The 22,723-nt window shown below is 33.5% G+C and overlaps 1 protein-coding gene across 2 annotated transcripts; it reads left to right on the top strand.

Moving 5' to 3' along the window:
* The first annotated feature begins 223 nt into the window (after positions 1–223).
* Positions 224–11,392, top strand: LOC142619917 (metal transporter Nramp7.2-like). Of its 2 annotated transcripts, XM_075793294.1 has the most exons (14): positions 224–430; positions 564–642; positions 735–775; positions 1,680–1,758; positions 1,879–1,983; positions 2,149–2,258; positions 4,239–4,420; positions 4,544–4,613; positions 5,159–5,332; positions 5,522–5,626; positions 5,745–5,876; positions 5,976–6,071; positions 6,534–6,917; positions 11,138–11,392. In XM_075793294.1, the coding sequence occupies exons 1-13, from the start codon at positions 269–271 to the stop codon at positions 6,873–6,875; spliced, it is 1,677 nt and encodes a 558-aa protein (XP_075649409.1). In that variant the 5' UTR covers positions 224–268; the 3' UTR covers positions 6,876–6,917; positions 11,138–11,392. The 2 variants fall into 2 exon arrangements, with proteins under 2 accessions (XP_075649409.1, XP_075649408.1); XM_075793293.1 differs by lacking the exon at positions 11,138–11,392 and having other exon boundaries at positions 6,534–7,167.
* The last annotated feature ends 11,331 nt before the right edge of the window (positions 11,393–22,723 follow it).

Genomic DNA, 22,723 nt, shown 5'->3' on the forward strand with positions numbered 1-22,723 from the left:
GAAATTTTTATTTCTCAACAAAGATTTTTTTATATATTTTTTTTAAAGAAAAGAAAAGAAGAAAGTGACATGTCCATATTTGGCGATGAGGCTGGAGACAAGTTGGAGTTAGTGTGGAGTGATGCTAAGCCGTCCTCAATTACCAAACATATTGCTTGATTCATGCCACATTGCACTATAAATAATGGAGCTCCATTTGAAACTTTCACATGCAGTAGTTAATCAAAGTCGAAAGAGAGAAACAGAGAGAGAGAGAAAGATAAAAAGAATGAGAAGCCAAGAACAACCGCAGCAAGTAAGTGATGTCGTACCATCATGGGGTGGAGGGAGCAACCGTATAGCTGCCCTTAATCTAGAGGGAACCCCACCCCCCAATATCACTGATAGTCCTGATCATAAACAGTTTGATCATCATGATGAGGACTCTCAGGTTTTTCTCACCTCTTTTCGTGCTTTCTTAGCTATGCTATGCATTTTTCTATCTTTAAATTTCTTGGTTCTATATGTTTGGATAGATTATCTTGTTAGAATCAACATTTGAGTATATATGATTGATGTTCCAGAAACCTGGGTGGAGAAAGTTCCTATCACATGTAGGCCCTGGATTCCTTGTCTCCTTAGCTTATCTTGACCCAGGCAATTGTGAGTCTTTTTCTGCCTCTCCCTTTGTCTCTATGTGTTTGTGTGCATGTGTGTGTATTGGACAAAGTAATGTCAGTTTTACCATATTGCAGTGGAAACTGATCTGCAAGCTGGAGCAAGTCACAGATTTGAGGTAAATCAAATAGAAAAAAGATGGAACTAGCTATTACACGAAAATTTATGAAGAGAGAAAGTCGGCCTTTAACAAAAGTTTAGATATATTATAGGTTTATTTTGAAACATTTCCTAAGAAGTATTACTTTTACTGCTTATAGAAGTTTTAATTATATTACTTCTCTTTAAAAAGAGAGGAAATATTAAAATTTTAGATTAATATAATTTGAAATATTAATTTATTTCTTGAGTGAACTCACGCATATGATATATTTTTTTTTTTTTTGGTTGCATTTTGTTATTTTTAGTTTCAATTGCTGTCAAAACTTGAACAATAATGTCAAATTCTGAATGAATTGTTTCTTATATAAATTCATTTTACACGAATAATTAGTGAACCGTTTATAGATTAATATATGAAATTAATTGTATTTATCCCATTAATACATGAAAATAAATTAATACTTTGACATAAATGTAAAGTTTTGTTACAATGAAAAGTTAATGAAGAGTATTCATTTTCTTTTAGAATAAAGTGCACTTTTGACTCTTAAAGTTTGTAACTATTTCATTTTGGCCAATTTAGTTTTAAATATTACATTTTGACTTTTCATATTGGATTCAATCTTCATACTGGCCTCTTCAGTTTTTTTTTTTTTTTTAATTTTATTTTTGTTGAAAATTTTAAAAAGTAAAAGGACAAACAGAAAACTGAATCAAACATGGAGGATTAAAATAAAAATTTTGAAATATAAATGAGTAAAATGAAAATAAACCAAAACTTAAGGACCTAAAATATATTGAATCAATTTTTTTTTTTTTTTTTTTTTTGAGAAACTGAATCAAACATAAATAGCCCAAATAATTCGAAATTAGTTTACAAGAGAAATATTAAGCATGGTCGTGCTATTTGCTATTTTCAGCTACTGTGGGTGATACTTATTGGATTGATCTTTGCGCTCATAATTCAATCTCTGGCTGCAAATCTTGGTGTAAGCACTGGTAAGATGCACATCAAACAAATTCTAGAACAAAATCTAGAAGTTACTATAGTTTCTGCTTCAATTTTCTTCTTCTTCTAGTAATGAATCAAGATAAGTTTTTGTTAACGTGTTGCCACAGGCAAACACCTTTCAGAATTATGTAAGGCTGAGTACCCAAAATATTTGAAGTATTGCCTATGGTTGCTAGCAGAGGTTGCAGTCATAGCTGCTGACATACCCGAAGGTAAAACAATAAAATTGACTTACAAAGACAAGTGACATCATTACCATATTATGTTGATGCATGCACTAGCCTCATCATTCTTGAATTATCCTCTCATCCATGTCTCCTTGATCATATTCAAAATAAGAAAGGATAAAAATTTTCAATTTTTTCAATTTGTGGCAGTGATTGGAACAGCCTTTGCACTAAATATATTGTTCCACATCCCAATTTGGACTGGAGTTCTCATCACTGGTTTGAGTACTCTCTTACTTCTTGGCCTACAGAGATACGGGGTAATTTATTTTATTACCTATTTACAATTTTCTGCTCCATTAATTATTTGTTAAGAAATTTAATTGGGTGTTTAATTTTTATGCTCAACTATATATCCACGTTCTTTGTGTGATATTTTTATGCCAACTATCAGTTATCTACGTACGTTTTTGGCTAGCTGTTAATTTTTATTTTATTTTTAATTGAGTCTAATATTTTTATGCTCAACTATATATCCACGTTCTTTGTGTGATATTATTTATTTTATTTTATTTTGGCCCTTTAATTTTTTAAGAAATGTGTATGATATTTTTATTCTCAACTATCCACTTATGGTATTCAGCAAAAAAAAAAATAAAACAAAAAAACTACTTACCCCACCAACCCAAATAATTAAAAAAAGAAAAAACAGAAACTACATACGTTGTGTGACATATAGTTAGGTTTTATTCCATATAGGGTCCGTTTAGATAGAACTTATTGCTGAAAATTGAAAACTAAAAACTGAAAACACTGTAACAAAATAATTTTTAAATGTGTAAATAGTACTGTGAGACCCATTTTTAATTAAAAAAAATGCTGAAAAGTGAAGTTTGTGGGTCCTGTAAACAGTGCACGGATCCACTTATACACAGAAAAGGGCTAAAAAGTCTACTTTTGCGGCTACTGTTCATGCACAGTATATGAACAGTAGCCTTTGTCCCTTAAAAGCTGCCCAAAAAAAAAAAAAAAAAAAAAACTGAAACTTGAACGTAGATGCAGACGCTAGATCCGAATGCCACCATAGTTAGGTTTTATTACAAATTGTACTACTTGCAAACTATATAGTTTGCAAGTAGTACAATTTGTTTATACACGAATACAATGGGGAAGGTGGGAGGTGGGGGGACTATTGACTCTGTCTCAAGCTTTTGGAACCCTCTTTTAACAGGAAAATGACTAGATCTAGTGTTTTTGTGCATTGAATTTATTAGAATATGAATCTATATCAAACATTTGTCACGTGTGACGTGTGTATATCACAACTAGTTTACTGCACAAAAACACTATACCCAATTCTTATCCCTAAACATTTAATCATTGATGCATAATGCCCCTCTAAAATTTTGAATCCCTTCATAGAGATATTGTTTTTTAATCCTAATGATACTACACCCTCCGTTGCTATCAAGTACTACTAGTCAAAAGAATTTTCACGTTATTTGACTCGAATGAAGCATATTTATACATCAAGTTGTGAATTAGTTACTAATAATGTATTCATTTTAACTGTTTATTTGACTTTAGTTTTTACTTTATTTTTTTTTTCCACTTTGGGTGGAGGATTGCATCATTGTTTTAGACTTTAAGTATTTTGTTTGTTTTTTTAATTTTTATTGCGTGGATTTAGAATTGGCTGCTCCGTGATTTTTGCTGACGAAGTCAAACAAGTAAATTAGTACAGTAATTGATCTGTTGAAAACGATTTCTTATTTTGTGACACGTTAGAATATAAATCTTGGCATATTTGTTTTTGGCAACTTCACTTGAAAGTCGAAACCGAATTTTTAGAATTACGAGAAACAAATAGATGCTTAGATCACCCTGACTTCAAGCAGATGCATAATCTCTTACACAACACGAGTCATTGAGATATATGGAACTCTCACTGTGAGCGAGTGAATTCTGCATGAGATACCTGCTCTCACTTTGTAGCAGAGATAGATAAAAATTTTCTTTTGTATGTCACTTTATTTTATGCTCCACCTAAAAAAATACAATCAAACAAATTATATATATAATTGGTGAAATATAAATTGAAACATTAAAAACTCAAGGTCGACTTGATATTGGGATAATTTATCTTAAAAGGAATAAAACCATTACAAAATTGGGAGCTTTAGGCCTAGGACTCAAGCGTTATGCATGCTACTCCTTGGAGTTCAAAACGTTGAATTTCATGTTGCTTCCTGTTTTCCACTATAGTTTTAATTCTTGTTAAAACATTTTTGTTTGGGTAGGTTAGGAAGCTGGAATTGCTGATAACAATACTGGTCTTCGTAATGGCTGCATGTTTCTTTGGAGAAATGGGTTATGTAAAGCCTCCAGCAGCTCCTGTGCTGGAGGGAATGTTTATACCCAAGCTCAGTGGCCAAGGAGCCACCGGGGATGCCATAGCACTTTTGGGTGCCCTTGTCATGCCGTACGTTATTTACTACTTCATTAAATATATGTCCTTCATTATTTCATAACTATTTATTTTCTTCCTTCTAATAATTAATTTTTGTTATACCTTATTATTTATTCCATTTCTTTTGATCAATAGGCATAATCTCTTTCTCCACTCAGCTCTTGTGCTATCCAGGAAAATACCAAATTCTGTCCATGGTATCAATGTAAGAACCTAGTGCTTACAAATTGCCCCTTTTAATTTTATTCAAAATTCAATTTAGTATATAACTTTTGATTTATTCAACTCACTCCAATAACATCCATTCGGTTTCAATGTAGTCCTTTCGTTAGGATGGTAGCTAGTTACATGTCCCAAAACAATGTAATTTTGGTTTTTTTTTTTTTTTTTAATTTCTAAACCGATCGACATCATTTTTAAGACACCTAACAGCACTGTTTGATGGAATTAGATGGAAAGACTACATTGAATCAAAGTATAAATTTTTTTACTAGTATGAATATTTCAGAAGTTACAGGATTGAATTGAATTTTAGACAAATTAGAAGATGTAATCTGTAATTTAATCAAAAAAAAAATTATATACAAATGAGCTCCAAACTCCTGTAATGATCATAATCATAGATGGTAAAACTAGTTTAATTTATTAAATTGTAGAGGACAGATAAATACTTTCTTTATTTTCCAAAATAATTGCCTTTTGCTAATGTGTCAAAATGCTTGTGTTCTGCCTTGTTGTACTATATCACAGGATGCATGTCGATATTTCCTAATAGAGAGCGGATTCGCATTGTTTGTTGCATTTCTAATCAATGTTGCAATTGTCTCGGTATCGGGCACTGTTTGCTCAGCCAATAACATCTCAAATGAGACTGCAAATCAATGCAATGATCTTAACATCAACTCAGCCTCTTTCCTTCTCAAGGTACCAATATATATATATATGAAATTATTTTACATTAGAATAATGGTAAAATAATTAAATTCAACAATTTTTTTTTAATTTAAACTTTTGGGACAAATAGTAGTCTATCAATTTGAATGCAATTAGCATGTTTATATACAAGGTCTAACATATATTTTATTTTATTTTTATATAATTTTATTGATTTAGAATGTATTGGGTCGGTCAAGCTCAACCATTTATGCCATTGCATTACTAGCCTCAGGGCAAAGCTCCACCATCACAGGCACTTATGCAGGGCAATTCATCATGCAGGTCTTGAAAACTAAACATACAACATGCACACACAAACATATGTTTATATCATGTGAAGCTACCCTAATTAATTGGGATTAAATATTAAATTAATTTAAGGATGGTGTGGCTTTTATAGGGTTTCTTGGATCTTAAGATGAAAAAATGGATTAGAAACCTGATGACAAGGTGCATTGCCATTACACCTAGTCTTATTGTTTCCATTATTGGAGGATCTAATGGTTCAGCCCGACTTATCATCATCGCATCGGTTTGTAACTTGTGATCTCAGTTTTTTTTTTTTTTTTTTTTTAACATTGATACATATATTCAAACATAGGATAAACATTTAATGGGTTTTGCTTTGCAGATGATACTTTCATTTGAGCTTCCATTTGCTCTAATCCCCCTCCTAAAATTTAGTAGCAGCGCCACCAAGATGGGACCACACAAGAATTCAATATATGTAAGTTGTTTACGTACTTTTGTTTCTTTTTCTACTTTTGCTTTTAGATGACTAATTGAGGTACAATCATTATAGTGGGTCTTGACTAGGGTGATAGGGGGAATTTATGAAGCCCATAAGTGCAATTTATATGTATAAAATTTAGGTGTTATATTTTAGATTCATCAATTAAATTCAATTATATGATTACATTGCTCAATATAGTATAAACAAAATTAACAACAATTAAATCTAGTTTATTAATCAATACAGTGACATGATTGAATTTAATTGAAAAACATAATTTAAAACATCTAGGTAACCATATCTAAGTTTAAAAGTATGAAATTAGATGGCCAAAGCAAGCAAAGCATTAAGGAAAACAACTACATTGTTGTTTCTCTTACACACAAAAGAAGAAAGAATGAAAGAGTAAGGCAAACATCCTTTTATTATCTAAGCATCGAACAATTATGCCTGTAGGTTATTGTGATCTCGTGGATCCTAGGGATGGGAATCATTGGCATCAACATCTACTACCTGAGTACAGGCTTTGTCGGTTGGCTAATTCACAGCAATTTACCAAAGGTTGCAAATGTGTTCATTGGGCTCCTAGTGTTTCCCTTAATGCTCATCTATATCTTAGCAGTCATCTATCTTACCTTCCGAAAAGACACTGTTGTAACATTTGTTGAGCCTATAAAGCATGGCCACCCAGTAGCCCAAAACAACATGGAACACGGGCTAGGTAATTCTTGTGAGGTGGGCGAGTTGGATCACATTCCTTACAGAGAGGATTTGGCTGATATCCCACTACCAGAGTGAAGGGCTTTTTTCTAGATCAAATGCAACAACAGCCAAGCCAAGGTATATAGTTAGTGGTAGGGAGCTCCTGTAAGGATATGTGCCCTTTAAATCCTATTGTATGATATTATGTTATGATTAATAAAGTTGTTTTGGTATTATCTAAAATAATGGTAAAATGAATATTTGAACATTATCATATAGTACATGAGATGCATAGCATGTGATTTATGTGATTTAGTCACAGAAGATATAAATTACAAGTTCTTTGTAAACTCAGAATTTTAGTTCGCAATTGGTGATGAAATTAGGCATTTCATCTGTGAAAACTATAACATATCAACTAAGATGATATGTCTTGATCATGGAAGTGAAAACTTCTAGTTGATATGTTGATATTTTTTAAGAGTTAAGACATATTGAACTGGACTATTGTGAGATTTATTATTCTACTAACGACTGTTAAATGAATAATAAATCTCACGACTTCTATTTACATGAACTCTCAATCCTGAGAGAATAATGAACCTGATTATGATGTGTAGGTTACTTTGATATATCAGGAGTGAGATCTAAAGTCATGATCAAAACATCAGTATGTTGGGCAGCCGCATTTAATGTTAATTGAACATATATTTTCAAAATGAAATTCATAATCTCGTAACAAAGATATAAAATATTCTCTTGAGATAAGTTTAATGAGTTTAGTTATTTAGAATGTTAGGCCTAACTACTTTAGTAAGAAGTTACTAAAGTATATATTTATGAAATTAGATTTCATAAATATATGATGAATAACTTAAAAGATTAAACCGAGAACTCAAGGATTAAGATGTAGTAATCTTCAAAGTGGCAGTCAACATTCATGACTTTGTATTACTATGAATATTTTAATGAAGGGGTTGCATTTATAATAAAGTCTTGGGATATAATTTATTAATAAGGCCCAGAGTGCAATTATATTTATATAGTAGTATTAAATATAATTAATGGTAACTTTGAACTTGTCAAGAGTTGACAAATAAGCTTAAGACCCATTGGAGCTAGAGTCTTATTTGTTCCCTTTTGGTCCCACTCTAAGCCACATACTAAAGCCCAATTGGAATTGCCCAAAAGGCTAGTCCAATTAGATAATCAGTTAGATATAAGGAGAGAATCATACTAAATTTTGTGTGGAATGAAATGGTGTATATGTGAGTGTAAGTCACTCTCTTATTCTCCCTTGAACACATACATATAAACTACTTGAGAGACCACACTTCTTTGGCACAAGTGGAATTAGAGTGATGATTAAAAGTGTTCCCAAGTACTTCTAATCTTTGGTTTTGAATTTCACCACACCAATGTATACTCTCTTGCTCTTAAATTCTGAAATTTACATAGTACATGTTATCAATTGCGAATGAAGTAGATCTGTTAATTTTCCGCTGCGTATGTTTTGTATGCGATACAAACTATGTTTTACCAACAATTTGTATTAGAGCGGTCTTCAATTTCAAATTTGTATAACATGTTTTGTGAGTTTTGGAATTAAAGATAGTAATTTCATGATGTTAGAAGATTCTACACTCAATTTTCTGCATGGTTATTGAAATTATTATTTGATAAAAACTGATATTGATGTTATGATGTTGTTTAAGTTTGATATTAAGTATGTTATATTGAACTTTAAGGCTATAACATCAATGAAATTCAGTTTTAATCTCAAACTCAACCAATTATGTTCATATGATGGTAGTTTATTCATGAAAAACCGTTGAAAACTGTTTGGTGAAAATTTTGAAAAATTCATTTTCACGAGTTTCGACCTATCGAGAATTCCCTTTGATCAATCGAATGTTCCTTTTCAATCGATCAAACAGGAATCGAAAATCGATCGAGTCAACCTGAGACTTTGTGATGGATTTCTTCAATTTTTCGAGCGATCGATTATTCCTTTCGATCAATCAGATTTTCCTTTTTGATCGATCGAAGAGGAATCGAGAATCGATCGAGTCTTTCCGAAAGTTTGTTAAGATTTTCTTCATAATTTCGATCAATCAAGGGATACATTCGATTGATCGAAAGTTGTGAATTTTTAATTTTCAGTAAGTGTTTTCACATTTAAAAGTGCAAGGCTATGTGTGATGAGATTACACATGTTTTCCAAATAAAAACCTTTCTTTTAAAATATCTAGTGGGAGAGAGATACACCGGTTGCATCTCACAGCCTCCATTGTCGGTTCATAGTAGTGTGATTAAGCATCTCACCTTGGCGTATATACCTTGCTCCCAACGGAGAGTGTTTAATTCATGGTACTACAGATTAAACTTCTTAATGATAGATGATATATGTTTTTACATTAAGAACGACCACACTACCATGAAGTTACTTAAGGACTCACATAGATTTTAGATAATGGTGTACACTAGACTAAGTTTAATGTTAACCTCCCTATGGAGCTATGTCATTAGTACTTAGAGGCTAAAGGAAAAAAGACATATTATTAGTGTTTGATAAGAGTTATCATGACAACACTAATAATGAGAAGAGTTCTCAATCAGTCATAGTGTTTATAATTTACTTGCTACCAAGGAATTTTAAACATGGGATTGGATTGTCATTGCATATTTTATATTATGATTTTATTAAGGTTCCATACTATATGTTTATATGCTAAACTAATAATGTCCGGTTTTACGTATTATATTCATGCTTGTTATTTTTAGATTTAAATCATGGCATCTTCTAGCCCACTTGTTGCTTCTTAATCAAAACAAATTGACTGGATCCAACTATGTTGACTAGAAAAGAAATTTGGACATTGTTCTAACTGCTGAAAAGCATAAGTGTATGCTTAGTCAACTTTGTCCTAACTTTCCATCATTAGATACTCCTCCTGAGGAAAAACAGCGATATGATCGTTGGTAGAAATCTAATGAGATGACCAAATGCTATATCCTAGCATCTATTTCAAATGTTCTACAGCATCAAATGTAGGATGTAGAACTAGCTTCAAACACAATGCTAAGTCTGAAGGAGATGCTTGGTGAACAAGGCCATTCTGCAAGGCAAGAAACTATGAGAAAAATTTATAATACCAAAATGTCTAAATGTACTCTAGTAAGGGAGCATTGTCTTAAGATGAGCTCTCGTCTGAATACACTGGAGGTTTTAGGTGCCGACATAGGTGGAGAATTCCAAGCAGATATGATACTCCAATCACTGCTAGAATCATTCAAGGAATACAGACTTAATTATAACATGAACAAAAAGATTCACACATTATCTGAATTAATGAATGAGTTGGTGGTAGCGAAAGACATTCTTGGTACAGCCAGTATTAATGCTAATATGGTTGAAGCTTTTACTTCTCAACTTAAGTCGAAAGACAAGGGTAAAAAGAAAAAGAAGAAGGACTTCACCAAACAAGGTTGTAAATAAATTGTCTTAGGAGTTGTCAACAAGGGAAAGAAAAACGACTACGTCAAAGGAAAGCGTTTCCATTGTGGTGAGAAAGGCTATCGGAAGAGGAATTGTCCAAAATTCAAAGCTACCAATAGTAAGCTTATGAAAAGTTCATTCCTTATTGAAATATGTTTAGTAAAAAATCCCACGGATTCCTGGTGTGTGGATTCAAGTTGTACTAATCATATCTGCAATTCTTCGCAAGGGTTCTAGGAGACCAGAATGTTGAATGAGGGAGAACTGTTTCTTACTTTGCTGATGGGAGCAGACTTTCAGTGGTAGCTGTTGGAGTGTTTAATTTATGTTTTGGTTCTAGAGTTTTAATATTGGAAGACTGTTTATATAAACCTAATGTTCGTAGGAATTTAATTTCTGCAACTTATTCAGATAAACATGGATATTGTGTTATCTTGAAAGATAATGTTGTTATATAGAAGGATAAAGTGTTTAGTACAAAATCCCACGGATTCTTGGCTTGTGGATTCAGGTTGTACTAATCATATCTACAATTATTTGCAAGGGTTCTAGGAGACCAGAATGTTTAACGAGGGAAAACTATTTCTTACTTTGGCTGATGGGAGCAGAATTTCAGTTGTAGTTGTTGGAGTGTTTAATTTATGTTTTGGTTCTAGAGTTTTAATATTGGAAGACTGTTTATATGTACCTAATGTTCGTAGGAATTTAATTTCTGCAACTTATTCAGGTAAACATGGATATTGTGTTATCCTGAAAGAAAATGTTGTAATATAGAAGGATAAAGTGTTTAGTACAAAATCTCATGGATTCTTGGTGTGTGGATTCAGGTTGTACTAATCATATCTGCAATTCTTTGCAGGGTTTCTAGGAGACCAGAATGTTGAATGAGGGAGAACTGTTTCTTACTTTGGCTGATGGGAGCAGAATATTAGTTGTAACTGTTGGAGTGTTTAATTTATGTTTTGGTTCTAGAGTTTTAATATTGGAAGACTATTTATATGTACCTAATGCTTGTAGGAATTTAATTTTTGCAACTTATTTAGGAAAATATGGATATTGTGTTATTCTGAAAGATAATGTTGTAATTAAGAAGGATAAAGTGTTTATCTGTTCTGGCAATATTGTTGATGGTCTTTATATTATAACTCCTGATAAGCATAAATTATACAATTCTGAATTAGATAATAATTCACATGTGAAATCATTAAAGAGAAAGTTTCCTTCTACTAATGATGCATATCTTTGGCATTTACATTTAGGTCATATTAATTCAAATAGGATACAAAGACTGGTTAAAGATGGACTTTTAGAACCTTTAGATTTTAATGAATTTTCAATCTGTGAATCCTACTTGGAAGGTAAAATGACTAAAAGGCCTTTTAATGCAAAAGGATATAGAGCCAAAGATTTGCTAGAACTAGTACATTCAGCTATATGTGGTCCAATGTCTATCCAAGCAAGAGGTGGCTATGAGTATTTCATTACTTTCACTGATGATTACTCTAAATTTGGTTATGTGTATCTAATGAAATGGAAGTTTGAAAGTTTTGAAAAGTTCAAAGAGTTTAGGACTAAAGTTGAGAATTAATTAGGTAAATGCATAAAGGCAATTCGATTTGATCGTGGTGGCGAATACCTTTTTGGGGATTTCAAGGATTACTTAATGGAAAATGAGATTATATCTCAGTTGACTGCACCTGGAACACCACAACAAAATGGTGTAGCAAAAAGAAGGAATATAACTCTTTTAGATATGGTTAGATCCATGTTGAGTTATTCAACTCTACCAATTTCTTTTGGGGGCATGCCTTAAATACAACAATACATCTTTTAAATTTAGTTCCATCAAAATCTATTCTCAAAACACTCATGGAATTGTGGAGTGGGCATAAGCCTAGTATGAGATACCTCCACATTTGAGGTTGTCCAGCACATGTGCTAAAAGGGAAGCCTGATAAATTGGAACCAAAATCAGAAGTATGTTTACCCTTGGGTTATCAAAAAGAAACAAGGGGTTATTTATTCTATAGTTGTAATGAAAACAAAGTATTTGTTAGTACAAATGCTAAATTTTTGAAAAATGACCATATGAATAATTTTACTCCTAGAAGTAGAGTTGTTTTAGTTGAAGTGAATGAACCTGTAATTGAACAACTAATGGATGAAACTAGGGATGATGTGGCTGTATTAGATACACCACAAGATTCTACTCATTAGATGATTGGTACACAGGTGCCTCATCGTAGTGGGAGAATTATTCGGCCACCTATAAGATTTATAAGTCTGGGAGAAACTTATGAAGCTATCCCAAAAGAGGCTGAATCTAATCCTTACACTTATGAAGAGGCAATAAAAGATATAGATGCACATCATTGGGTCAAAGTTATGAAATCTGAATTGGATTCTATGTATTCCAATCAAGTTTGGAATCTTGTATAGGCGTCTAATAGCATTAAACCTATTGGTTGCAAATGTGTTTACAAGAGGAAGAGAGTGATAGATGGAAAATTTGAAACCTTTAAGGCAAAACTAGTAGCGAAAGGGTATACACAAAAAAATGGTATTGATTATGAAGAAACTTTTTCGCTAGTAGCAATGCTTAAATCTATCAGAATTCTCTTATCCATTGCTACTCATTATGATTATGAAATTTGACAAATGGATGTCAAGACCACATTTCTTAATGGCAATCTTGAAGAAGAAATCTATATGATGCAATCGAAAGGTTTCGTAGCAAAGAATCAAGAGCATATGGTATGCAAGTTGAAAAGGTCCATTTATGGACTTAAACAAGCATCTAGATCATGGAACATCAGATTTGATCAAGCAATCAAGCCATTTGGTTTTGAAGAAAATCTAGATGAACCATGTGTGTACAAAAGACATCGAGAAAAAGTAGTAATGCTCCTAGTGCTTTATGTTGATGATATTCTACTCATTGGAAATGATGTAGGGGTAATGCCATCAGTAAAGATTTGGTTGTCAAGCCAATTTGATATGAAGGACTTAGGCGAAGCTAATTTTATTCTAAGAATCAAGCTTTGGTGAAATCTCAAGATAAGATGTTAGGCTTGTCACAAGCTGGATATATAGATAAGGTTCTAGACGGTTTAACATGAAAAATTCCAAGACAGGATTACTTCCTTTCAAACATGGAGTTCCTCTGTCTGATGACCAAAAGCCTAAGACTCTTGAGGAATAAAATATGATGAGACAAATTCCCTATGCTTCTGCAGTAGGAAGCCTTATGTATGCCATGTTTTGTACTAGACCGGATATTTGTTATTCAGTTGGTATGGACAACCAATATCAATCAAATCTAGGACTTAAACATTGGCAAGCTGTAAAACATATTCTCAAGTATCTAAAGAGAATGAGAGATTATATGCTTGTTTTCAATGAGAGGATTTGATACATATTGGTTATATAGATTCAGATTTTCAATCATATCTTGATTTCAGAAAATCCACTTTAGGTTGTGTGTTCACCTTGGAAGGTGGAGCCATATGTTATAGGAGTGTTAAGCAATCTTGTATTGCTGACTCCACCATGGAAGCTGAATATGTTATTGCTTGTGAAGCGGCAAAGGAAGCTGTTTAGCTCAAGAAATTCCTTTCTAATCTTGGAGTTGTGAGAAAGGAGCAAGTTCCTATCACATTGTTTTGTGACAATAGTGGAGTGGTTGCACAATCCAAGGATCCAAGGAATCATAAGAAAGAAAAACACATTAAAAGAAAGTACTACATCATTCGAGACATTGTTGGTTGAGGAAATGTAGTAGTAGCAAAGATTGATAGTGCAATTAATCTAGTAGATCCCTTTCCCAAAGTCTTGCCTCAAAGGACTTTTGAGTCTCATTTTGGAGGAAATGAGAGTTAGATTAGTGCACAATAATCGTTAGGGCAAGTAGAAGATTGTTAGGATATATGTCCTTTAAATCCTATTATATGATGCTATGTATGACATTATGTATAATATTATGTTATGATTAATAAAATTATTTTATTGTTATCTAAAATAATGGTAACATGAATATTTGGACATTATCATATAGTCCATGAGATGCATAGTATGTGATTTAGTTACAGAAGATATAAATCACAAGTTCTTTGTAAATTCAGAATTTTAGTTCGTAGTCTGTGATGAAATTGGGCATTTCATCTGCGAAAACTATAACATATCAACTAAGATGAATTGTCTTGATCATAGAAGTGGAGGCTTCTAGTTGATTTATTGATATGTTTTAAGAGTTAAGACATATTAAACTGAACCGCTGTGAGATTTATTATTCTACTAACGACTGTCAAATGAATAATAAATCTCACAACTTTTATTTATATGAACTCTCAATCCTGAGAGAATAATGAACCTGACCATGGAGTGTAGGTTACTTTGATATATCAAGAGTGAGATCTAAAGTCATGATCAAAACCTCAGTATGTTGGGCAACCGCATTTAACGTTGATGGAACATATATTCTCAAGATGAAATTCATAATCTCTTAACGGAGATATAAAATATTCCCTTGAGATTTAATGAGTTTGGTTATTTAGAATGTTAGGTCAAACTACTATGGTAAGAAGTTACTAAAGTATATATTTATGAAATTGGATTTCATAAATATATAATGAATAACTTAAAGGATTAAACTGGGTACTCAAGGATTAAGATGTAGTAATCTTCAAAGTAGCAGTCAACATTCATGACTTTGTATTACTATGAATATTTTAATGAAGGGATTGCATGTATAATAAAGTCTTGAGATATTATTTATTAATAAGGCCTAGAGTGTAATTATATTTATATAGTAGTATTAAATATAATTAATGGTAACTTTGGACTTGTCAAGAGATGACAGATAAGCCCAAAGCCCATTGGAACTAGAGTCTTATTTGTTCTCTTTTGGTCTCACTCCAAACCACATACTAAAGACCAATTGGAATGGCACAAAAGGCTAGTCCAATTAGATAATCAGTTAGATATAAAGAGAGAATCATACAGAATTTTGTGTGGAATGAAATGGTGTGTATGTGAGTGTAAGCCACTTTCTTATTCTCCCTTGAACACACACATATAAATTGATTGAGAGACCACACTTCTTAGGCATAAGTGGAATTGGAGTGAAGATTAAAAGTGTTCCAAAGTAAGCCTTATCTATGGTTTTGAATTTCACCGCACCAAGGTACACTCTTTTGTTCTTAAATTCTAAAATTTACATAGTACTTGTTATCAATTGCTAATGAAGTAGATCCGTTAATTTTCTGCTGCGTATGTTTTGTATGCAATACAAACTATGTTTTTCCAACAGCTCCCAGTTAATTGTGACTTCAACTTTCTTCAAGTTCATCTAAGGCTTTCTTCCTATGGAAATTGTATGTAATTTCAAACCACCTATTGTAGTTTCCATTATTCAATTGTAAGTTTATGTTGAACCTTTTAGTTTGCCTTCAATGAAATTCGACATTTCATAATAGCTATTTAGTCTCATGATAAATCATTGATAAACTTAAGTCTCCTTGTGATATAGGAGAATAAGGAAAGAAAATGGAAGAAATTTTAGAGATTTGATTTCAATAAGTCAGTCAACAAAATTAAAAAAGGAAATATTTTGTCTCCCAACCCTCTCCTCAAGTTAGAGCATGAATGTCAAACTTGTAATCGAGGTGACAAAATTGATCTTTGCCAAGAGGCTTAGTGCAGAAGCTAGCAATACGAGAAGTTCATATTAATCTAGCTTTAATCCTTTCATAAATAAGGTGGCAATCCGGTTCAATATGTTTGGTTTGCTAGCGGATGATGATGAGATTAACAAGAATATGGAGTACTACTTGGTTGCCACAATAAAGTCTCATATGGCCATTATGGTTTATGCCAAGGTCCCTGAGAAGCTATTGAAGTAAAATGAGTTCACATCTGGAGGTCATGACATAATATTCGGCTTAAGAAGAGGAGTGAGAGAAACAAGTTTACTTATTGAACTTCCAAGAGATGGGGTTGTTACCCAAAAAAATCCAATAGTTGGTGACAAATTTACCAAGTAGTTGGACAACCAGATCCGTTTACCTAATTTACCAAATTTACCAAATCAACCAGATCTGTTTCGAACACTAATTTAAGAGTAGTTCTATGGTACCACCCAAAAAAAAGGGGGTACGGTACCCACTAATAGGTAACCTGCTACACCAGGTTACTTTTTTCTCACATTTGACGGTTCTGTCCTCACATTATGCAGTTCTAACATCACATGTGACAGTTCTTTTCTCACATTTGGTGCTTCCCTTACTTTGTTCTCACATTTGACGATTCCATCCTCACATTGTGCAGTTTTAACATCACATGTGACAGTTCTTTTCTCACATTTGGTGGTTCCCTTACTTTTTTCTCACATTTGACGGTTCCATCCTTACATTGTGCAATTCCAACATCACATGTGACAATTCTTTTCTCACATTTGGTGGTTCCTTTACTTTTTTTTCTCACATTTGACGGTTCCATCCACACATTGTACGCTTCCAACATCACATATGACAGATCTTTTGTCACATTGGGTGGCTCCCTTACTTTTTTCTCACACTTGACGATTCCATCCTCATATTGTGCAGTTTCAACATCACATGTGACAGTTCTTTTCTCACATTTGGTGATTCTCTTACTTTTTTCTCATAATTGACGGTTTTATCCCCACAATGTACAGTTCCAACATCACATGTGACAGTTCTTTTCTCACATTTAGTGGTTCCTTTACTTTTTTTCTCACACTTGATGGTTCCATCCTCACATTGTGCAGTTCCAACATCACATATGACCGTTCTTTTATCACATTGGGTGGTTCCTTTACTTTTTTCTCACACTTGACGGTTCTATCCTCACATTGTGCAGTTTCAACAACACATGTGACAGTTCTTTTCTCATATTTGGTGGTTCCCTTACTTTTTTCTCACATTTAATGGTTTCATCCTCAGATTGTGCAGTTCCTACATCACATGTGACAGTTCTTTTCTCACATTTAGTGGTTCCCTTACTTTTTTCTCACATTTGACGGTTCCATCCTCATATTATGCAGTTTCAACATCACATATGACAGTTATTTTCTCATATTTGGTGGTTCCTTTACTTTTTTCTCACATTTGACGGTTCCATCATCATATTGTGCAGTTCCAACATCAAATGTAACAATTCTTCTCTCACATTTGGTGGTTCCCTTACCTTTTTTTCTCATATTTGACAGTTCTATCCTCATATTGTGCGGTTCTAACATCACATATGACAGTTCTTTTGTCACATTAGGTGGTTCCCTTACTTTTTTCTCACACATGACAGTTTCATCCTCACATTGTGCAGTTCCAACATCACATGTGACAGTTCTTTTTTCACATTTGGTGGTTCCCTTATTTTCTTTTCACACTTGATGGTTCCATCCTCATATTGTGCAGTTCCAACATCATATATGACAGTTTTATTGTCACATTGAATGGTTCCCTTACTTTTTTCTCACATTTGACAATTTCATCCTCACATTGTGCAGTTCCAAAATCACATGTGACAGTTCTTTTCTCACATTTGGTGGTTCCCTTACTTTTTTCTTATATTTGACGGTTCCATCTTCACATTGTGTAGTTTCAACATCACATATGACAGTTCTTTTCTCACATTTGGTGGTTCCCTTACTTTTTTTCTCACACTTGATGGTTCCATCCTCACATTATGCGATTCCAACATCACATATGACCGTTCTTTTGTCACATTGGGTGGTTTCTTTACTTTTTTCTCACACTTGACGGTTCCATCCTCACATTGTGCAGTTCCAACATCACATGTGACAGTTCTTTTCTCACATTTGGTGGTTCTTTTACTTTTTTCTCACATTTGACGGTTTCATCCCTACATTGTGCAGTTCCAACATCACATGTGATAGTTATTTTTTACATTTGGTGGTTCCCTTACTTTTTTTTTCTCACATTTGGCGGTTTCATCCTCACATTATGCAGTTCCAACATCACATGTGACTGTTCTTTTCTCACAGTTGGTGGTTTCCTTACTTTTTTTCTCACATTTAGCGGTTCCATTCTCACATTGTGCAGTTCCAATATCACGTGTCAGTTCTTTTGTTACATTTAGTTGTTCCCTTTTTTTTTTCACATTTGACGGTTCTATCCTCACATTGTGCAGTTCCAACATTATATGCGACCATTTTGTTCTCACATTTGGTGGTTTCCTTACTTTTTTTTTTTTTTTTTTTTTTTTATTTTTTTTTTTTACATTTGACGGTTCCATCCTTACATTGTGTGATTCTAACATCACATATGACAGTTTTTTTGTCACATTGGGTGTTTCCCTTAGTTTTTTTCTCACACTTGACGGTTCCATCCTCACATTGTGCAGTTCCAACATCACATGTGACAGTTCTTTTCTCACATTTGGTGGTTCTCTTATTTTTTTTCTTACTTTTGATGGTTCCATCCTCACATTGTGTAGTTCTAACATCATATATGACAGTTCTTTTGTCACATTGGATGGTTCCCTTACTTTTTTCTCAAATTTGACGGTTTCATCCAAACATTGTGCAGTTCCAACATCACTTGTGCAAGTTCTTTTCTCACATTTGGTGGTTCTCTTACTTTTTTTCTCACATGTGATGGTTCCATCCTCACATTGTGCAATTCCAATATCACACGTGTCAGTTCTTTTGTCACATTTGGTAGTTCCCTTATTTTTTCTCACATTTGACGATTCTATCATCACATTGTGCAGTTCCAATATCACATTTGACAGTTCTTTTCTCATATTTGGTGGTTCCCTTATTTTTTTCTCACATTTGACGGTTCCATTAATCACATTGTGTAGTTCCAATATGATATTTGACAGTTCTTTTATCACATATAGTAGTTCCTTTGTTTATTTTTTTCTCAAATTTGATGGTTCCATTATTATATTAAGTAGTACCAACATTGCATCTATTCTATTTTGGTTACATGTGACTGTTCTTTTGTCGCATGTGACAGTTCTTTTCTCACATTAGGTGGTTCCCTTACTTTTTTCTCACATTTGACGGTTCCATCCTCACATTATGCCGTTTCAACATCACATGTGACAGTTATTTTCTCATATTTGGTGGTTCCTTTACTTTTTTCTCACATTTGACGGTTCCATCCTCATATTGTGCAGTTCCAACATCAAATGTAACAATTCTTCTCTCACATTTGGTGGTTCCCTTACTTTTTTTTCTCACATTTGACAGTTCTATCCTCACATTGTGCGGTTCTAACATCACATATGACAGCTCTTTTGTCACATTAGGTGGTTCCCTTACTTTTTCTCACACATGACAGTTTCATCCTCACATTGTGCAGTTCCAACAGCACATGTTACAGTTCTTTTTTCACATTTGGTGGTTCCCTTATTTTCTTTTCACACTTGATGGTTCCATCCTCATATTGTGCAGTTCCAACATCAAATATGATAGTTTTATTGTCACATTGAATGGTTCCCTTACTTTTTTCTCACATTTGACAATTTCATCCTCACATTGTGCAGTTCCAAAATCACATGTAACAGTTCTTTTCTCACATTTGGTGGTTCCCTTACTTTTTTCTTACATTTGACGGTTCCATCTTCACATTGTGTAGTTTCAACATCACATGTGACAGTTCTTTTCTCACATTTGATGGTTCCCTTACTTTTTTTCTCACACTTGATGGTTTCATCCTCACATTATGCGGTTCCAACATCACATATGACCGTTCTTTTGTCACATTGGGTGGTTCCTTTACTTTTTTCTCACACTTGACGGTTCCATCCTCACATTGTGCAGTTCCAACATCATATGTGACAGTTCTTTTCTCACATTTGGTGGTTCTTTTACTTTTTTCTCACATTTGACGGTTTCATCCCTACATTGTGCAGTTCCAACATCACATGTGATAGTTATTTTTTACATTTGGTGGTTCCCTTACTTTTTTTTCTCACATTTGGCGGTTCCATCCTCACATTGTGCAGTTCCAACATCACATGTGACTGTTCTTTTCTCACAGTTGGTGGTTTCCTTACTTTTTTTCTCACATTTGGTGGTTCCATTCTCACATTGTGCAGTTCCAACATCACGTGTCAGTTCTTTTGTTACCTTTAGTTGTTCCCTTATTTTTTTTCACATTTGACGGTTCTATCCTCACATTGTGCAGTTCCAACATTATATGCGACCATTTTGTTCTCACATTTGGTGGTTTCCTTACTTTTTTTTTTATTTTTACATTTGACGGTTCCATCCTTACATTGTGTGATTTTAACATCACATATGACAGTTTTTTTGTCACATTGGGTGTTTCCCTTAGTTTTTTTCTCACACTTGACGGTTCCATCCTCACATTGTGCAGTTCCAACATCACATGTGACAGTTCTTTTCTCACATTTGGTGGTTCCTTTACTTTTTTCTCACATTTAATGGTTTTATCCTCAGATTGTGCAGTTCCTACATCACATGTGATAGTTCTTTTCTCACATTTGGTGGTTCCCTTACTTTTTTCTCACATTTGACGGTTCTATCCTCACATTATGCAGTTTCAACATCACATCTGACAGTTATTTTCTCATATTTGGTGGTTCCTTTACTTTTTTCTCACATTTGACGGTTCCATCCTCATATTGTGCAGTTCCAACATCAAATGTAACAATTCTTCTCTCACATTTGGTGGTTCCCTTACTTTTTTTTCTCACATTTGACAGTTCTATCCTCATATTGTGCGGTTCTAACATCACATATGACAGTTCTTTTGTCACATTAGGTGGTTCCCTTACTTTTTTCTCACACATGACAGTTTCATCCTCACATTTTGCAGTTCCAACATCACATGTGACAGTTCTTTTTTCACATTTGGTGGTTCCCTTATTTTCTTTTCACACTTGATGGTTCCATCCTTATATTGTGCAGTTCCAATATCATATATGACAGTTTTATTGTCACATTGAATGGTTCCCTTACTTTATTCGCACATTTGACAATTTCATCCTCACATTGTACAGTTCCAAAATCACATGTGACAGTTCTTTTCTCACATTTGGTGGTTCCCTTACTTTTTTCTTATATTTGATGGTTCCATCTTCACATTGTATAGTTTCAACATCACATGTGACAGTTCTTTTCTCACATTTGGTGGTTCCCTTACTTTTTTTCTCACACTTGATGGTTCCATCTTCACATTATGCGGTTCCAACATCACATATGACCGTTCTTTTGTCACATTGGGTGGTTCCTTTACTTTTTTCTCACACTTGACGGTTCCATCCTCACATTGTGCAGTTCCAACATCACATGTGACAGTTCTTTTCTCACATTTGGTGGTTCTTTTACTTTTTTCTCACATTTGACGGTTTGATCCCTACATTGTGCAGTTCCAACATCACATGTGATAGTTATTTTTTACATTTGGTGGTTCCCTTACTTTTTTTTCTCACATTTGGCGGTTCCATCCTCACATTGTGCAGTTCCAACATCACATGTGACTGTTCTTTTCTCACAGTTGGTGGTTTCCTTACTTTTTTTCTCACATTTGGCGGTTCCATTCTCACATTGTGCAGTTCCAACATCACGTGTCAGTTCTTTTGTTACATTTAGTTGTTCCCTTATTTTTTTTTCACATTTGACGGTTCTATCCTCACATTGTGCAGTTCCAACATTATATGCGACCATTTTGTTCTCACATTTGGTGGTTTCCTTACTTTTTTTTTTTTTTTTTACATTTGACGGTTCCATCCTTACATTGTGTGATTCTAACATCACATATGACAGTTTTTTTGTCACATTAGGTGTTTCCCTTAGTTTTTTTCTCACACTTGACGGTTCCATCCTCACATTGTGCAGTTCCAACATCACATGTGACAGTTCTTTTCTCACATTTGGTGGTTCTCTTATTTTTTTTTCTTACTTTTGATGGTTCCATCCTCACATTGTGTAGTTCTAACATCATATATGACAGTTCTTTTGTCACATTGTATGGTTCCCTTACTTTTTTCTCAAATTTGACGGTTTCATCCTCACATTGTTCAGTTCCAACATCACTTGTGCAAGTTCTTTTCTCACATTTGGTGGTTCTCTTACTTTTTTTCTCACATGTGATGGTTCCATCCTCACATTGTGCAATTCCAATATCACACGTGTCAGTTCTTTTGTCACATTTGGTAGTTCCCTTATTTTTTCTCACATTTGACGATTCTATCATCACATTGTGCAGTTCCAATATCACATTTGACAGTTCTTTTCTCATATTTGGTGGTTCTCTTATTTTTTTCTCACATTTGACGTTTCCATTAATCACATTGTGTAGTTCCAATATCATATTTGACAGTTCTTTTATCACATATAGTAGTTCCTTTATTTATTTTTTTCTCAAATTTGATGGTTCCATTGTTATATTAAGTAGTACCAACATTGCATCTATTCTATTTTGGTTAC

The sequence above is a fragment of the Castanea sativa genome, chromosome 12 (genome assembly GCF_040712315.1).
Source record: "Castanea sativa cultivar Marrone di Chiusa Pesio chromosome 12, ASM4071231v1".
Classification (NCBI taxonomy): Eukaryota; Viridiplantae; Streptophyta; class Magnoliopsida; order Fagales; family Fagaceae; genus Castanea; species Castanea sativa.